The sequence below is a fragment of the Perca flavescens genome, chromosome 15, assembly GCF_004354835.1.
Source record: "Perca flavescens isolate YP-PL-M2 chromosome 15, PFLA_1.0, whole genome shotgun sequence".
Classification (NCBI taxonomy): Eukaryota; Metazoa; Chordata; class Actinopteri; order Perciformes; family Percidae; genus Perca; species Perca flavescens.
In genome coordinates, this window is record NC_041345.1 from 23,476,916 (window position 1) to 23,497,433 (window position 20,518).

At 39.5% G+C, this 20,518-nt stretch overlaps 1 protein-coding gene across 1 annotated transcript; it reads left to right on the top strand.

Annotated features, from left to right (window-relative positions):
• The first annotated feature begins 290 nt into the window (after positions 1 to 290).
• Positions 291 to 19,503, top strand: LOC114570192 (polyserase-2-like). Its single transcript, XM_028600447.1, has 10 exons — positions 291 to 345; positions 5,635 to 5,655; positions 5,976 to 6,138; positions 6,235 to 6,500; positions 7,349 to 7,494; positions 7,575 to 7,860; positions 16,821 to 16,989; positions 17,215 to 17,468; positions 17,638 to 17,735; positions 18,422 to 19,503. The coding sequence occupies exons 1-10, from the start codon at positions 291 to 293 to the stop codon at positions 18,746 to 18,748; spliced, it is 1,785 nt and encodes a 594-aa protein (XP_028456248.1). The 3' UTR covers positions 18,749 to 19,503.
• The last annotated feature ends 1,015 nt before the right edge of the window (positions 19,504 to 20,518 follow it).

Sequence of the window (20,518 nt, forward strand, 5' to 3'; positions counted from 1 at the left end):
AAATGTAAAAAACAAAATTTTCCTGTGAATGTACAAGTGGACTATAACTATAACATGGCATTAAATAAAAATACGTAATAAGAACAGTGCTTGTTTGAATGTAGTTACTGTAGCCTAGAGAGGACATGTTTGATATGCGGTTATACAGGTGGTTTGCGGTAAGGGGTTGGGCGAGTCTTCTGACAGGTAACAAAGTTTGTGTTACTGTGTGGGAGGTATAGAGAGAGAGGGGGAGGGCACAAGAAGATTATTTAATGCCAGAGTAGATCTGATGGCATGTACTTACAGTTATGGCTGTCTACAAGGTGATCGGTGCGGTGGCTCTGCTGACTCTCCTGACACACGGTAAGGACCCTCCTCACTGCACACACCTGAACCAATCATGTTTGAGATCCCCTGAGTGGAAGCACACTGAGGAGGAAGTCAAATATTGTAATGAATTAAGTTAGTAAGTAGTGAAGTAAAATGAGTGCAAGTCCGGTATTCAAAATACTACTTTTGAAGTAAATAAAAAGTACTTGGGGATCAAAACCCCACCAACTCTGTGATCCTGTCATACTGAGTGCACATTAATGATTCAAAGTATGCATGAATAAAAGGCATGGCAAGTTTATTTATACAGCAAATTTCTGACACACAGGCAAGCACAATGTGCTTTATTATATAACTAAATAGGACCATTTATAAAATAAAATCAGTAGAAACTCTTTTAAAGTCCAAAAGTTATCGTGTCTGTCTATAATGTTTCTAAGAGGTCAAAATAACCAAAAAAATCATCTGCAAAGTTTGCAGCAACTATCAGATGCAGTGGAATAAAAGGTCAATATTTACCTCTGAGACACTGCAGAGAAAAACTCAAACCTTAAATCTTTGTATCTTTGTAGAGCTTCAGGAATAAATCTGGATTGTTTTACACTGAACTTGTAGCTTAATTAAGCCTGATTGGTAACTTTGTCTGGAGGGCATAAAAGTGAAGTGATTTGTCCCGTCTGAATGAACACTTTACAGTCTGTCAGTCGCTATAATCACTACTTCTTCTCCTCCTCCTCCTCCTCCCTGGTTATAAAGTCATAACATCGGACACATCCTCACAGTATCATCATAGAAATCATGGATTTAATGAGTAGTCTTTTTACTTTATACAAATTTTCTTTGAGGTCTGCTTTAAAATTCACATGCATTTAAATAATTCAATTATATATATTTAGTGCAAAAAATGAATTCCGTTTCTGCAGTTTTAAGATGGATGACATGTGTGTAATGTGGGTATAATTTAGTCCACATCACGCCTGTGAATTATCTGTTGACTGACAGACCATCTTGATGAAGCAGATGAGACACGTATATTGCATGCTCTTCCACCTTCAATAGGTTTTAATACGTTTTAAGGTTGTTGCAGAGCTGAGATTTTTAAGTCTGCCGTATGCTCTTGTAACATACTCGATTTCACAGACACTCAATTTCTTTTCTGCCAAAGACAACTAACCTTTTTGATAGATTACAGCATCTCAAACTGGTTCAGGGAGTTTTGTGGTCACCATAGGTTTCTTTCATCACTGCTCAGAAGAATGTGTGCTGCAGGGTTTCAGGGTACAAAAATTAAATCCCTGATTGCAAAACTTTTACTGAGGAAAAGAAGAACATCTGTGTTAGTCATCCATCACAACAAATGCTTTTGTGCCACTGTATGTAGGAAAGATGTGATTTAGTGATACGTTCACTTACTGTTGAAGTGTAGGCCATCATCATGGTTATTTATCATTTATATTATACAGTTATTTTTTGCAGGCTTGGTAGTTAGTTAGTTAGTTAGTTATATTTTATTTCTGTGTCATGCCAAACATCTTGGCCCATCCCACATGGGATTGCAAGACACCACAAATTCACTTATTCAACAAACATCTTCCTGTTGCATATACAAATCCTTCGAACAAATACATGAATACAAATATATAGACATACACATACATACATGTATATACACGTACACACATACCACACACAAACAACTAGTTCTCATCTACACTCGATAAAGAGCTTTTTTCCTCTTCTCCCAGGCTTTATCTAAATAATTAGCCAATTTATATGTTTCATATGTGAACAGCCATCTCAATCTTTGAGCATCATGCATATTTACCAAATCAATCTCTGCTTTTATCCTACAAAACAAAAAATCACGCTGCTCACGATAAAAAGGACAATAGAAAACAAAATGGAACTCATTTTCTACATCATTCAAACAGCACATAGGACAAATACGTTTTTCCTCTTCTACATTAACATATCGTCCTGTTTCAATAGTCAAAGGCAAAACACCAGATCTCACTTGAGCGCATAAGGATCTTTGCCTTTTTGACAAATTATATACAACATAATTCTCAGTGCCATATTCTGGTTTTATCATTACAAAAATACGCAATTTTGGCTTAGCCCATATATCATCAGCCCACTGCTTTTTGTCTTTAGCAAACACAGATTCTTTAAACAAACCGATATTCAGCTTTTCATTATTAAGAAACAAATCCCCAAAACCATAATTACAAAACAATTTGCATATGTCGTTAGACCAAAGACCAAGAATATGTTTATCCCAGAGAAATATTTTCCTTGTCAACCTATTTGCGTCCATATCTAATAGACGTTTCCATAACTGGGCCATACATATCTTCCAGCGAGCCTCACATGATTCCCATTATTTTAGTCTCCCACTATCGCCAATGTAGGGGTATACTTATGCACACCCAGAAAATATCTTATAGCACTATTTTGCACTAATTCACAATTAGATATATTCCTAAGTCCTCTAACACCCACAATATAATCAAGTATAGGGCACACACAGGCTTGAAACAATTTAGAATACGTTTGAAAACTTATGTCTTTCAGATTCCTGCTTTTACCAATAATTCCTCCCAAAGCTCTACGTGCTGAATCAGCAAGAACCTTAACACCATTTCTAAAATTCATATGTTCATCAATATAAAAACCTAGATATTTATGAGTCTACAAAGTTCAGCTTGTGTGACCCAATTTTAAACTCATAAGTGCTGCGAGTAGTTAAAGGTTCTCTAAAGTGAATTATTTCCGTTTTCTTTCTATTGATGAACAATCTCCATTTATTACACCAGTCATCATATAAGAGAGCATGCGCTGCAGATTATCTTCAGATGGAGACAGTAGTACTATATCATCCACGTACAAAAGAATACTTATCATTTCATTTCCACATCTTATTCCACAATTCAATGCTTTAATTTCCTTTGCCAAATCATTTATATAAATTGCAAATAATGTGGGAGACAAAGCATCGCCCTGTTTTACCCCTGATGATGTTGGAAACCAGTTGGTATGGAGTTCATTCAATCTTACACATGCTATGGGCTTGTGATAAACAGACTTCAGTGCCATATAAAAATTTCCATTTACCCCATACTCTATAAGCTTATATGCCAACAGATCCCTATTGATCATATCAAAAGCTTTGTGAAAATCGATAAAGCACGAATATGTTGGCTCATTTTCACTTATTCTATTAGTTATAATTGTAGACAATACAAAAATGTGATCTAAGCATGATCTTGATTTACGGAATCCATTTTGTTCTTCCACAAAAAGCTCTTCTTTCTCTAAATACAACATGAGCCTCTCATTTTAGAATACAGTTTATAAACTGTGCTCATTAGACTAATCCCTCTATAATTTAAGGGCACCCTTGGATTTTCATTTTGGGATTTTGGTATCGGATTAATAATTGATTTAAGCCACATAGATGGTATTTTGCCACATTCAAAACATCCTTTAAATAAATCACGCAAAATATCAAATAGTTTGGGTGATTTCAGTATTTCATTTGGGATATTTTCGACCCCTGTCGCTTTTGTAAATGTAAATGGACTGTTTTTATATAGCACTTTTCTAGTCTCAACGACTACTCAAAGTGCTTTTACATAGTAAAGGAACCATTCACACACATTCATATGCGGTGGCCGAGGCCCATCAGATAAACACTCACACACACATTTACACTCCGATGCACAGCATCGGGGGCAACTTGGGGTTCAGTGTCTTGCCCAAGGACACTTCGACATGGGACCGCAGGGCCAAGGATCAAACCACCAACCTTCCAATTGGCAGGTGACCGCTCTACCACTGAGCCACAGCCACCCCCTGCTTTTCCCAATTTAGCCTTATTAACTGCCATTTGAATAGTCTTATAGAGTAAACTGAACTTCATGTGTAAAATGAGTTGAGTGCCCCTTTAACTTCTGTTGCTGGGATGTTTTATCAAAGCATCATCAGAGACTGGAGAAATAACAGTAGTAGTTGTAATATGATGAGCAGCAGTAACTGCAGTAGAAGTATAAGCATACAGCATAATTTTGGGATTGTTGTGTTGTAAACTGTCAGTCAGTGATCATCAGCAGTCTGTCGGTGCAGACACAGTCAATAAACATTCACCCCTTGCCTGTGTAGGGGGAATTCCTACTTTGTCCTGACTCCAATTATTCTTCCCTGCGTATTCTTAAATTGGTTTTAAATTGGAACGAGTAACCTTTAAATAGTCAAGCATGAGAGTTAGACACAGATCTGTGGAATCACAAAGCAGAGACTAAGTTTCCCTAGCAACAGACAAATAGTCGGTGCCGGTCCACCCATCTCTTCCGCAGAGTCAACCCCGTTCTATCCTTTCCCTAAACTCTTATACCCCCCCTCGCTCTGGAGTGTTGTCTTCTTCTCCAGCACAGGGACTGCTATCTTCTCACAACACACGCCAGGGTGGAGCCCACTGTGCTGTGTTGCTTCTTCTTCTGCTCACACAAGCGGTACATTCTGTTCCTGATTCTACTTGTCGTTGTTTCAAAATGTACCTTTCTCGAGGCCACTGTGACCTTAACTAACTTATATTTACAGCTTAAGCTAAACCATCTGTGCATCAGTTTCCTTTGTTCGTGGAATGCAGATGTGTTTCGCCTATTTTAACCAATACCTCTATGACTGCGCGCAACACTGTTGCAATGAGCACAAAACACTATCAATCATAATCTCTTATGGAGATTTTGGTCTATTTATTTCTGTATCACACCTATACATTTTTAGCATGTAATAATCTACACCTGTCATCAAACAATGTGGCAGTTGTACACATAAAAAGACACGGTTTGAGAGAAAAATGTCCCCTGTCTGGGTTTCCTGTCTAGACTCTGTGGGTTGACTTGAAACATGCCAACATTGGAGGCAGTCAAACTAGTTTGATGGGACAGCAGACAGCACGGAACACTGCTAAGCTGTTAAAATGAGAAAACAAGACAGTATGTAAAACCTGTGGCTGTTGGAAGAAAAAGACATGCACTGTACTGTATGTCAACACCACTCACTCATAAATAACAGAAATAAATAACAGCATACTTAGTTGGTCTCATGCTATCAATACTTTTGACATACTTATTAATATAAATTTTGCAGATATACAGTATATATATGAAAATGAAGGATAACATTTAGATATTGAATAAAATAAATAAATAATCAAATCAAGATCATTGTTTATTTCTATGGTTATGAATGATCATATTAGGCATCAGTAAATATAAATATGTTTTAAATGTGATTATGTGTTTGTTTCCTATTTTTCAGAGTCTCACTCACAACTAGATGGTAAGTCAGTTTTATGCACACTTCTTTACTTTCTCCTGGCTGTCAACATGTTGTTGGACTTTAGTTGTTTTGTTTATATCTTCATGGTTGTTAGTATTTGCTGTCAAACCCAGTAAAAGCAATGAAATGTGTAGACTTAAACTGAAATAAGAATAGTTTCTCCTCTGTTACTTAGGACTGTTGGATTAGAAACACCTGAAGCATCCCAGGATCATAATCCTCAACCAACAGTTAAAGTTTATAATCCCAGCAGTGCTCAGTGGTAATCCAGGGAGAGGGGAGTATTGCTCACTGTGTTCTTATTGTCTGTCTCTCTGCAGTGTGCGGTATAACTCGGCTCAACACCAGGATTGTTGGAGGACAGAACGCCCCTCCGGGTAACTGGCCCTGGCAAGTCAGCCTGCAAACATCTGGGGGCCACTTCTGTGGAGGATCCCTCATTAACAGTGAATGGGTGCTGACTGCTGCTCACTGCTTCTTAAGGTAAGCACTAAGGAGCAGATTCTCTTAGGCGGGGTTTTTTGTGTTTGCTTAACTGCTCTGCTCTTAACTTCTTTGCACTGTTTTGTTTCTCTTTAGCATCCCAGCCAGTCTGACTGTGTCTCTGGGTCTCCAGAGTCTACAGGGACCCAACCCCAATGGGGTGTCTCGGACAGTAACAAAGGTCATCGTAAATCCTAACTATAACGCCAAAGCTATTGACAACGACATCTGCCTCCTGCAGCTCTCCTCACCGGTGACGTTCACAGATTTCATTGTTCCTGTCTGCCTGGCAGCTCCAGGCAGCACCTTCTTCAGCGGCGTTAGCTCCTGGGTGACCGGCTGGGGCGCCATTACATCCGGAGGTGGGTCAGAGAGCAGCTAGGTTACATTCCTTTCTTTCAATACAATGGTGACAACAACTGAGTTTACTCAAACATTTAAATGCTAAAATTAGTACCATAAAGCAATAAAACAGAGTTTTAGAAATATCATTAAGTTTAAAAATATTTTATTAAACACTCCACGATACAAAAGATAAATTGCTGCAAAAAGCCTCTGCAGTAAAGAGTTTGTTCTGCTGATGGTGCTCGAGGAACGGTCAACTTACCTGTGTAGTTTTCTTGGTTAAGTTTAAAGGTTTCTCACCAAATCACACTGTGTGTCTCTTAGGTCTAGCAATGTGTTCAATGTGTTATGTTCATAAAAAAACAAAAACATTTCAAATTGTTTTCATCCATGTTTGGTTGCAATCCGTCTTGTTTTTCATTGTCTTTGTTTGTGGTCCCTTGGCTCGTACATGGTACAAACTAAACAGGGATTTACTTGTAAAAACATAGTGTTACTAGTGGTCAAATTTTCCCAGATAGATTTTCAAATTAATTTAGAAATTAGAGGGGGTGAGAGGAAACGCTCAGTGGTCAGCTGAAAAATTAGGATTCATCCTTTTGGGAACATAAATATTTACAGCATATTTCATGGAAATCTTCAATAGGTGATGTAAACAGCATAAACAGCTTGAGGTTTCAGTTCTTTGTTTTGAAGTTGTAGTGGACCTGTTCTTTGGTTTGACTTTGTTTAACTTTAAACTCCTGATTGTACCTTTAATAGGCAAAGACATGGTCCTTTAGATTCATAGACCTACTGGTGTAGTAATCAAACACTCATAATTAATCACATGTGCTGTTTATTTACTGTATTTGTTTCTCTTTAGTTTCCCTTCCTGCCCCAGGAAACCTAATGGAGGTGAATGTGCCAATTGTGGGGAACAGAGAGTGTAACTGTGACTATGGTGTGGGCCGAATCACGAACAACATGATCTGTGCCGGGTTAAGTGCTGGAGGGAAGGACTCCTGTCAGGTAAACATCTTTACGCTTGTGTTGGTGTCAGATTTAATCTCCTGCAAAGATTTCTCTCCTAAATGTTTCTCTTCTTAAAGGGGGATTCAGGTGGTCCGCTGGTGAGCAAGCAGGGCAGCCGCTGGATCCTGGGGGGAATCGTGAGTTTTGGAAATGGTTGTGCCCAGCCTAATACCCCAGGAGTCTACACCAGAGTGTCCCAATATCAGTCCTGGATCAACAGCCAGATCACCAGCAGCCAGCCGGGCTTTGTCATCTTCACGTCCACTGGAACTGACAGTGACCTCAGCTTCAGCTGTGCTGGCCTGCCACCGCCTCCAACCACCCTCCCTCCAACCACCCTCCCTCCAACCACCACTGCCAAACGTGAGTGTCTGTCATGTCCAGACTTTAACCTTACATTTCCACTTAAGGGACTGTTCATTATTTATTTAAGGAGCCACCGGAGGAGTTTTCGTCAAAAAAGACTTCGCCGACAATAAATTTTGTATGACCCTCCAAAATGATCAGGAAGAGAGGCATGACCCTCCCCAACATTTCATTGATGCTTTCTATTAGTGATGTGCGGATTGATACTAAAGTATCGATATTTACGATCCCAACGTCTCCTGCTCTAGTATCGATTCTCTTATAAAAAGATCGATATTTAAACTCAGTAATTTGGAGTGAGTGTTTATGTTATCATAAGTAACTTGTTGTCACCAGAAAAGTCTAATTATATCCGGATAAGGGAAGGAACTACTTCTCTTTCCGCCGGTCAGTTGTGTGTGCACTGCGGCTCTGTGACGGAGCCGGCCGCTGTAGCAGCCCTTCTATAATTTCCCGCTAAGAAGAAGACTACAGACTGCAGTCTGCACAGGAGTGTGTGGAAAGACAGTGAAATACAGTGGTAACACTACAAACCTTGCTAAACATCTGAGTCATAAGAGTGAATATGATGATATAATATAGCGTCAGTCTGAGGAGGAGGTCCAGGGCGAGAAGACACTAACCTGACTCCGCAAGATGGATTGCTTCGCCTTCGCTCGGCATATCCATCTGGGAACTTTCCGTTGGAGAACTTTTGGGAAGCGGCGGAATACAGGTTATTTGATTGGATGAACCATCTGTCTATCACCGATGTTGGTGATGGACGGGCCAAATCAACCAATCAGATCCACGAAGCGTATGAAAATACAACCACAAGCCCGACCCTGCTGCTGCAGGCAATGCATAGCTCGTAAGCTCAGCATGCAAGCAACATGTCGGTAAAGGAGATTTGCCATTTGTGTAACGAGAATTTAGGAATAAAAGGCACCATTTCAGGTTCCCGGACCATATTCCAAAAGAAGGATCCAAGAGAAAAAAAGCATTAGCAAGCAGCTAACAGAATTAGGGCTACCGCTGGCTGATAATACTGGTTAGCTGATTGGATAAACCATCGGTCTATCACCACCTAACCCACCTCAAAACCAACACTGATTGGCCCGGTCGTTTGGCTAACGGCTCCAAATTTTCTCTGCCTCAAGATGCCAGACTGATCTGCGAGTGGAAAACTGGAGCTCGCGAGATCAGGACGGTCTCACGAGGCTAAGAAGACACAAGGTGCTAGGGCAAGACATACTTCAATCAGTGAGTCATTTGGCAGCAGCGGCAGAAGTTATCCAGGTACAGGGAGATAGTGTGATAGGCTCACTGACTGTGGGAAAGTTATTCGCGCTGTTAAGGCTTTAGTTTTTTAATGTTAAAGAGTTCCCCGAAATCCCAGCATTCTTACAACAAGCTAACAGAAAGCAGTTTGTTCTAAGATTTTCTTTATAATTCAATAATATGAGAGTAGTTTATTGTCTTGTCATTATGCAGCTATAATTTGGAATTGGTATGCATACAGCCTACTTTTTTACTTTACTTTAAACTAGTTTTCACATCACACTACAAATAAAATATGTAAAAAGTATTGGTATTGACAATACCAGCCTGGGTATTACTTGGTATCGGATCAAATAGAAATTAATTGGTATCACACATCACTATTTTCTATACTGGTTTGTTCTTGGTAAAGAGGTAGAGATGCCCATTGTTTGTTTACAGCTATGAGATACAGACTTAACCTCTGCTTTCTCATCTTACGCATCACACTCCTCTGTTATGGTGTGGTGGCCATTTCAGTAGATTTACTCACTAACATTGTTGGGGAAACACAATAAGCATGAAAACTAAAAGTACACTTCCTACATTATTGCATTACTTCAAATAATAAGTTACTCCTCTAGTAAACTAGTATTCACATGAAATAAAACAATAAAACATTGAGACCATTCAGCAAAGCACACATGCAAAATAATCAATAGCCAATCGCGGCACGGCTGTCTTGGAACGCAATAGACATACGGTGGCGGAATAATTCAACTAAAATGTAACAGTGAACAATCAGTGTTCGACCTACAGTCTGTTGAGATGGCTCTCCAAACGCAGCGCAATCACACCATAAAACGTTAAAACACGTTACGAAAATAGATCCGTATTTTGCCGTAATCCAATGACACGAAAAAAAAGTAATCCACAGCGATCAGTAGATCCACAAAAAATGTCACGGTGTATCCAGCAAGGCCTACGCGTGTCACATTCAGCTCCAAACAGGTGACAACAAATTTATATAAATGGCATTTAGTAAGTAAGTAAGTAAGTAAGTAAGTAAGTAAGTAAGTAAAATTTATTTATAAAGCGCTTTTCACAGATAAAATCACAAAGGGCTGTACAAAAGAAGCCATTTAGGAAACCTTTGGCATGGCAAGATGTCCAGACTAGTGCAACAGTAATTTTCGTTTTTTGTGTCCTGCTGCTCCCATCGTCAGCCAGGTAATATTTTTTTTTACTAAAGCAGTATATGAAATCAGGTGTATTACCTACCACCATTTAGTTGTTTTGTGTTATTTAAAATATTTATAAAATATCTGGTCAGGCCAAGCGTAATCATTTTTTAAACAATGCAATTACCCGTTTCAGCCACCAGGAGGGCAGTGCTCCTCTTGCCCCCAACAAACTCCACGTATGTGGTCAGACCTATCTGCTAGGGTGCTGGGGGGGCCGAGACTGAGAGCTACATGGAAAAATATGCACCAAACAAGCCACTTTGAAATGTTGCTCTTTTCATGAATACAAAAGTTGGGTGACCCCCCACCTCCCAGAGTAAAAAATGTTGGGCAAAGAATAAAAAGACATGACCCTCCCCTATTTTCCTCCGGTGGACCATTCCATAAATACTGAACGGTCCCTAAAATGAGATATTTTCATATTTACAGTAGTGTAGTAGTAAAATCTTACTTTAAGGGGTGATAGAATACAAAACTGAGTTTACCTTGTCATAGTTGAATTCCGACAGTTTGGTGGGTAAAAAGGACATGAACCTCAAAGTCCCATTGACACCTCTTTCCTATGCAAATCTCACAATTTGAAACTGCTGCTGAAAACAGTCAAATCTCAACAAAGCTAATAGTTGACGTCAATTCGGTGGCTGTACCTTATTTGGCTCTACCTTGAACCTTTGTCATGCCCCAAAATTTACATATGCCACTGATCTGGGACCAGTTTGTCTTGTGTATCTAGTATACGCAGATCTCAGAAATTTTATACATTGTTCGTCTGCTATTTCATTACTAAATTCACTTCTGAGCTGTTTTTATGTAGAGCTCAAATATGGGCCGTTTTACAAATTTTGTCCGACTGTGTGTCGGAGTTCAGGAGCTCTAACCTCCAATTTCCACCAGCTGCGTAACGGCTGCGTAGCGGCTCCAGAACGCCGGCGGAGTCATTAGGTTTCCATTAAAGTCAATGTGTGTATTTCCACTGACTAAATATAGGCTGCGTCAAACTGTGGTTTTGTGGTTCTATTCTACGTGAATTCGCGAGAACTTGTGGGTCCTTGTGACTACAGCTGTCAGTCATGGCCGCAGCCGTGCCGCAACAAATCCGGACGTAGTGGGTATTGACGGACGGCGGAGCATGCAGCAGACACGCAGCGGAGCCGGTGCGCAGCCGTTCTGCATCCTGTGGAAATCCGGAGTAACGTGACAGCGGCGGTGCTGCCTGAGTTGCTGCCTCGCTGCCCGGCCTGTCATCCTTCACAGACCCCACTATGAGTTTCAACATACATTTTATATATTTACTAGTGCTGTCAAACGATTAAAATATTTAATCGCGATTAATCGCATTAATGTCATAGTTAACTTGCAATTAATTGCACATTTTTATCTATTTTAAATGTCCCTTGATTTCTTTTTGCCCATTATTTTTTCTCATTTTAATGCTCTTATTAACTTGATATGATACTTTTAAAATGGTGCCTGAACCGAAAGATATATATATATATATATATATATATATATATATATATATATATATATATATATATATATATATATATATATTTAAAGAAGGAGCACCTTGTTCAATTGTTTTGTCTGTTCTGTATGTTCAAAAATATAAAACAATAAAAAGTTGATCTAACAAAAAAGCACAAAAAAAGCACAAAACGGTGAAACAACCACTGGGTGGGAAAAGGGTATTTTACAATTACAGTGAAGGCACCACAAGACTGGCGAGGCGAGCAACATAACATGACTGTGTTTTTCAGATAACGGCAGCTACAGTCCGGTGTTGGAAACATCTCCGGTGAAATACAGACACACTTTACACCTTTTAGCTGTAAACATTTTAACCGTGTTTAATCCAGCTGCTAGCTAACGGTAGGCTAACGTTACCTGCTGCTAAGTGTAGTGTTGACTGAACTCCTGTGCGGCAATGTTTCAGTTCCCTCTAACGTCCGTTTTTTGGAGCATCAGAGAGAAGCGGAGGCATTTAAGTGGCACCTAAATAAGCTTAGCTAAATCCTTGTTGCTATTTGTTCCGGTAGATAACGGTCGTTAAGGCACCGGTGCCGTATTAGCATCGGGTCTCGGACCCCATTCAAAACGGCGATTTTTGTCGAAAAGCGACTAGTTTGCAGGTATGTACTACTGTTTGGCCAGCTCGCAAGCAAATTAGTGTTGACGAACTGACCGAAGAGCCGGTTAATTAACCCGACTCGTGTCACTGAGCCGGGAGAATCGAGTGCCATACGTCAATGAACCGACTCACTCCTGTTTTTTTCTTTCACTTCATTCATGCCGTTGGCATTATATATATGTCAATGGTTGGCCGTTGTGTAGCTGGTATTCATCTGCTACTGTGTGTGTTGTAATCTAGCTCATTAGCGCCTCCACTGGACTGGAGTGGTGGTGGTAGAATCAATCAGGAAATGAGCTACTAATGCCTAATGCCTAGACTCTATGCCGAACGAGACCGAATGTAACCGTGCAACCGGCCGGCCGCTCGACTCTAATGTAACCGTGCAACCGGCTGGCCCGCTCGAGTCTAATGTAACCGTGCAACCTGCTGGCCCGCTCGAGTCTAATGTAACTGTGCAACCGGCCGGCCCGCTCGACTCTAACGTAATCAAGCGGTGTCTTGGTTCTCGGCAAGTTTGAGTTATTAACCGAGCCTTGTTTCTGGTGCATCTTAGAGGATTGTGTTCACGGCAATTCACACATTATCGATGGGGAAGTACAGTACATCACATACAAATACATGTCATGTTATTTTGGTAGTTATGTTAAGTTAAATGTTAGAGAAGTGAATGTTGCTACATGGTAGCTAGGCTAGGCTGTCACAAGGAGACCGCGCACCAGTCTACTGAACGAGACCGTAAGGACCGTAACCGAGGGTAGGCTACTGCACGAGTCTATATTCAAACGGGTGTCTAGGTTCTCGGCAAGTTTAACTTATCAACCGATAGCAGAAGCCTTTATTTCTCTTGCATTTTAGAATTGTGTTCATGGAAATTCATATGCTACATTACCAAAGGGAAAGTATTAGGCCTATATCATATACAAATACACGTAATGTTATCTTGATAGTTATGTAAAGTTAAACGTGATCATCACCCCCCCCTGCCGAGGGCACACGAACCGTGACCAAATCTATTAACTCGGTAGGCCAACCAACAACCGTCCGGTTGAAAAAAATAAACCATTGGCACTTTCTGGAGAGTTTTGTGCAAAGAAATGGAGAAATCGAGTCTCACATGATATGTGCAAAACTGTAAACTTTGCATTGCTGTAGTATCAACAGGTATTAGGGCATTTACATTACTGTTAATCAGTCATCACTTGATTACACATTATATTACCTTGTTATGATATAAGAAGTGACCCATACAATGTGCCACATGAAGAGACAGTGCAGCATATGACAGTAGCAACTGCTGAGAATATTTGGGTCTGTGGTGACCAGGTCCACCTCACACAAACTTCCTTCTCCCATTCTCTCTTTTTACTACTACTACTACTACAACAACACACACACACACACACACACACACACACACACACACACACACACACACACACACACACACACACACACACACACACACTAGTGGTTCTCAGTGTAGGCACCAGGGACCCAAAGTTAAATTAACATTGGTCTACCAAAGGGATCTACTAGGACCACTGGAATTCTAAAGAATGAAAACCACTGATTTGCATACATTCTAATCCTTTCAAACTAAATAAATAGAAAAAGACCAAATCTCATTAGATTAGGCAGTGGGGGAAATTCATTCTTCAATCAAGGTCTTTCCCCACCACAAGGTGCAGCAGAAAATGAAAGCATAACTAGTCGAATAGGTAGATCTATAGATAAACTCATATTTTAGGCATTTGACCGGGTTGCAAAGATGTTTTCCCACTATGGCCACGCCAAGACCCACCCTTCAATAGCATTCACACAATACTATTGGCCAGGTGTCCAAGCTGGTCCTATCCCCTGACCAATCAGCTATCCAAACCCCAACCAATCGAGCTGCTTTTGTAGGGCGGGTCTTGGCGTGGCCATAGTGGGATTCGTAATTTTGCGACCGGGTTGACACTAGTGATGTGCGATACCACTTAATTCCTATTTGATCCAATAATGAATAAAATAAATGTGTCGTACATCATCATGTATGGGCTTTAAATAATAAAGATTTATTTTAAAGTATATCAGCCACTGTAGGCCTACCATAATTATAAATAATTATATGGTATATATGTAAATACATATATATAAATACGGGCTCAACATTAACAGTTGCTTTTGGCAACCAAATTCTGACAAGTGGCAACCTAATCTTCACCCCTGGTTGCCCCCGTGGCAACCATATTATTGTAGTCCACTTTTTTCTTGTACTGTATTTTCATTACAATAAATAAGACCTGCCCTTCAATAGTCCGGGTCTTGGCGTGGCCATAGTAGGGAGTAGTGCCCTATATTTAGAGAGTGTGGCCAACTCAAATCATGGGTGCCATATTGGATACCAACGTCAGATGACTCTACACCTTACACAGGCATATACATGTTATTATCAACATTTGTCAATATGTAAAAAGCCCTTACGGAAATATTCCATTGTATATTTAGCTTCTATATCGTAAATGGGCCTCTAAAAAATGCCCATGTAGTGAGTGACCACGTCGCCTAATAAGTCTCTTAGCAATGTTTACCTTTCTAATGTCCGCTGGCATACAGGCTAACTATAGCTAGCTTTGTGTGTAATGTAAAAAAAAAACACCCATCTCAGAGGAGTGAAGTTTAATATTTAATTCAATAAAATGATGGTACAAAAGGAGCACTAACGCCACATGTCTTATGTTGACAACGTGGACGCAGATATAGGAAACTCCAAAGGCAGTCGTAAAATTTAGCTACCTACCTTTACCTGTCTAAACTTGTGAATATATGTTAACATTCTATGATGGACACTTATGAGATAGGGCGCCTACTCTAGCCTGTTAGTCCTCTACAATGTTATGTAACATTGAGGAAATGCAGAAATGATTTAGAAACGCACAAAAGCAGCTAGATATAAAAGATATTTTTTAATCTTTTTTTTAAATTATTTTTATTTTTTTACAATCGCTTTGGTGCCCCCATGGTGCTGCGCCCCTATGCGCCGCATATAGCGCATACCCACTTTTTGCGCCACTGGTCGTGTCAGTATCTGATGTTTCTGGATTAATATTACTGCTGCATTAATGTGTATGTTGCATTTTGCTGTAGACATTTAAGGTTGGGCTCATTTTAACTCCTTTATTTCCTGTTGGATGGTTTAATCTACAACAATGCATTATATTCTATAAGATCATCATATTTGTAGCGTCACTGTCATGTGAGAACCACGTATCTTTAAAAAGTTTTAAAACTTTTCATGGTGTCAGAAAAACAGCCATATTTTCAGCTTTGTCATGACGCTTTTTCCAGCTTTTTAAAGAGTTTATTTAGCTTAAGAAGTAGGAGAATTTTCTCAACACATAAAGAAACACTTTAAATTCACCTTCAATGTATCACAAACATTCAACATCAACACATCTGGAGATACATGTTTTTCATCGGACAGGCAGGGGTGAAAAACTGTCATCTGAAAAGTAACTAAAGCTGTCAGATAAATGTAGTGGAGTAGAAAGTACAATATTACCTCTGAGATTTAGTGGAGTACATGTATAAAGTAGCAGAAAATGTAAATACTCAAGTAAAGTACAAGTACATTGAATCTGTACTTAAGTCCAGTACTTGAGTAAATGTACTTAGAGTAGTTACATTTTAACACAGGCTATATATTCTGTATCAGTTCTTTATTGAAGCTTTATGATTTTTATATTGAGGGAAATATTCAAACCCAAGACTGATGTTTTTATAAAGGCACTTTTCCATCAAACTCAAAACTATTCTGTGTGTATCATTTTGTATTAGCTATGTTCACACTTTGTATTGCAACTGATACACAGCAATTTCCCTTAAGGATAAATATAGTTCTATTGTTTGTGGTTGTCTACCTACGGGCAGGAAAGATGAGTTCAGGCTCATCAAACCCTGGACAAACCTCTCTTTATACAACCATTGGATAAACCCTGCTTCAACCTCTGTCCTCTGGTAGGCGCTACAGAACACTGTACGCCAAAACAAAACCAGACACAGATCGTCACTATGACGGGCCAATACTTCCAGTCACGTAGTGTCAGAAACAATCCCTGTGCAATAACTCTTACATCCACTAAACATCCACTGTACCTGTAAATTATATATTTTGTTAATTTAAATATAGATTAAGGAGTTGGGACATACTTTCTCATTGGGAAAGTGTGTCTAAACTTTTGACTGGTTCTGTACCTTTATATTTATATCTGTACATCTTTCTGTATAAGTACATCAAGAGCAACAACAAAACTAACTAAGTCAAATTCCAATAAATCTGATTGTGATTGTTTCTCCAGCTGTGGTCTGTGGCCAAGCCCCATTGAATAGTATTTTGGGAGGAAGCTCGGTGGCGACGGCTGGTGTGTGGCCATGGATGGCGAGCCTACACTGGAATGGAAGTCATGTGTGTGGCGGGACTCTAGTGGCCGTTGACTCCGTGTTGAGCAACGCCGACTGCTTCTCAAGGTGAGACAGCTGGAGCGATGTCACGGATCGTAATTTTCTGTTTAATTTTTTTGCAATTTAAGAACAAAAGGTAACCAGATTGCTAGCTTTTATCCTTTAATGTAATGTTGGATTAAAAATAACAGCACTGCCCTTTAGGAAACCGTATTTAGAGGCCCAACCCTTGTTTTAAACCATTCAGATGTTTTTCTTGAGTCCTTACTTAGTTCATTTTACCTCTCACAGTTCACAAACACCGTCTGAATGGACTGTGGTGTTGGGTCGGTTGAAACAGAATGGATCTAACCCCTTTGAGGTGACAGTGAATGTGACAAATATCACTCTGAGCAACCTGAATGGGTCAAATATAGCAGTGCTGCATCTGTCAACCCAACCAAGCCTGTCCAAATACATCCAGCCCATCTGCCTTGACAACGGACGGACCTTCGCTTTGGGCTCCACGTGCTGGGCTGCTGGCTGGAACGCCGATCAAGGAGGGGGTAATGCTACCTCTGCATCAATTCACCTTTTTACATTGAACATTTAGGCCCTTGTACATTGTTTTTGGCACTAATGAAGTATGGTTGCCCATTTATTCTGTGTTCCTGTCATTTGGATTTGATTCAGATGTTTCAATTCGCATCAATTTCTTATTTTTCCCAACTTCAGCGGAACAAGTTCTGCAGGAGTTCCAGACATCGGTGGAAAATTGCGGGAACGGTTCATCAAGTGACAGCATTTGTACCAGAACCTTTACACTGGAGAAGGTGATTAATGAGAGCAGGAGATTATTATACTTTTATAAGTCTCTGTTTTAAACAGGAGTTTGTTGATCCTTAAACAGGCATTTCTGGATGCTTTTTCCCTTTCTTGCTGAGAACTCGATGAGAAGATCAATACCACTCTCAAGCCTGTACGGTAGATATGAAGCTACAGTCAGCAGTAGGTTAACTTAGCTTAGCATAAAGACTGGAAACAGGGGGACATAGCTAGCCTGGCTCTGTCAAATGGTAACAAATCCCACCTACCACTATCTCTAATGCTTACTGATTAACATGTTATATCCTTTTTATTTAACCCATACAAACTAAAGTCTAACATGGCTCCTGGCTGTAGCTTCATGTTTTTTTTTTGTCAAGTTTTATTTCCTCAGAGACAATGCACATTGATCAACATCCATGTAAATGTGCCCGTGTTGGCCACATGTTAAGTTATCTATTAAATTTACTGCACAAACATGAGAGAGGTATCCAACTTTTTATCTAACTCTCAGCAAGAAAGTTTCATTTCACAAAATCAAACCATTCCTTTAAAGTATAAGAAGGTATTGTCTATAGCACATTTAGTGAAACTAGAAAAAAAAAAAAGAATATTATTTTCTATAGTTTCACGGGAAGGTGCGACTGAATGTCCACTTCATACAAATGTTGAACATGCGTGTCTGTTTGTTCAGGGTGATTCTGGAGGTCCGTTGATGTGTAAGCTGGGCGACTCTTGGTTCCAGGCAGCAGTGTTATCAGCTGGAAACACCACCAGAAAAACACGAGATGCAGTGATGCAATTCCCCAAACTGAGCACCTTTCAAACCTTCCTGGCTCGTACAGTGGGGTTCTTATCTCCACCTTCAAAATCCACCAACAACACCAGCGCCAGCAACAGCACCAACACAACTCTCCCCAACATTGCCACTTCCAACGGTGGGGCCACGCCTGCTCACCCCCTGGTCTTCCTCTTTTTCCATCTCCTCGTCTTCTCAGCATGTCTTCAACTTTTCTTATAGAAGCCTCAAACTTTTTTGGAAGGATTTACTGTACATGATGTAATGAGCACAAATTAATGTAAACAACCTTGTATCTGAGAGACAATTTAGGTCAAAGCTGCATTTACACTAATGTATGACTTCATTGTGCAAAATACTGACCAGGTAATGTGATAAGGTCACAGTATGAAGTATAAGGCTTACTTGTAATGTAAAAAAGATAATGGTCCAACAGATGTGGGTTAATGTAACATGTAGAGACAGATGTGGAGGATTTACATTAATGTAATGTGTAGAGACAGATGTGGAGGCTTTTCATTAATGTAATGTGTAGAGACAGATGTGGAGGCTTTACATTAACGTAACGTGTAGAGACAGATATCAAAGCTTTACATGAATGTAACATGTAGAGACAGATGTGGAGGCTTTTACGTTAATGTAACATGTAGAGACTGATGTTGAAGCTTTACGTTAAAGTAACGTGTAGAGACTGATGTCGAAGCTTTAGGTTAATGTAATGTGTATAGACAGATGTGGATGTATTACATTAATGTAACATGTAGAGACAGATGTGGAGGTTTTACGTTAATGTAACGTGTAGAGTAAGGGGGAGATTTTTTTTTAAATGAAAACTTTAAAATTAATTGACTTTGAAGGACTCAGACAGTGTCTCTTTCTGGGTTTCTGAAGGGTAACTGCTATCAGTCTAAAATGAAGGGTGTAAAATGAAGTTTAAGTTGCACTAAACAAATGTCTATGTAATATGTAGCCGAGCATTCCAGCATTTCTTGTTCTTGTTTTTATTATTATTAATTAATAATAATTATTTTTTAATCACCACAACAATAAAATGTGGGAAACCTTTGCAATATATAAATCATTTATTTTTACTAACTGAGAATTCATTTTTAGAACAGAATGATTGTTAATTAGGACATCTATGTGCCATCCGTTAAAGCTACATTGTGTAAGAATTTCTCCCATCTAGCAGTGAAATTGTATGACAACCAACTAAATATTACTTTCTAGACCCTCCCATTCCGAGCGCGTTCTAACTCCTACGGTGGCCGTATTATTCCAAGAAGTACGACTGAGAGTTTCTTCCAGTGTAATAATAGTTTCATGTTATTTTGGTACCATTTCATTGTTAACATCAGCTATCAGGTTTCCAAACATATGCAAGACAATGTTAGTAAAGTATCAGTGCTATTGTTTTCCTGTATATTGTACGAGATTAATAGTGTAAGGAAATGTTTACAGTGCAGGAGAGAAGCAACAGGGGTTTGTGCTTTTAATATATTTCTCTGAGCAGTATGAACAATGTCAATGAAACCGAAATTAGCTCTATTAGTATCTCTATTAGTCTGTGTTACAACTGCACATGACATGAGTTGTCTGCCAGGGAAATCCCGACACATATGATTACGTTTATGTTACAAGGTAGACAATCCTTTTTCATCATTGACGCGAGGAAAAGTATCCTATATGTCGTTTTAGTGTTATGCACAACCATGCTATACCTAGCCAAGCAACTACAGTATAGAATTTACATAAATAGGCTAAATTACCTTTTGAGAAGAAAGCAGGCAACTTCGTCGTCCCTTTTAAAATCCTTACACCTTATGAGCTCTTTCCATCTTGGAAAAGCCACTCCAATATTAACTTTGGTCTTGTTGCTTTGCTTCTCTTTTTAACTTCCTTGGCGACTCCGTTACATGTCCTAGATATGCGCTCCATCTTCAACGGGCTTTCAAATCTGCCGGCAGTCGCTGAGTAATCTTCTCCCCCTCC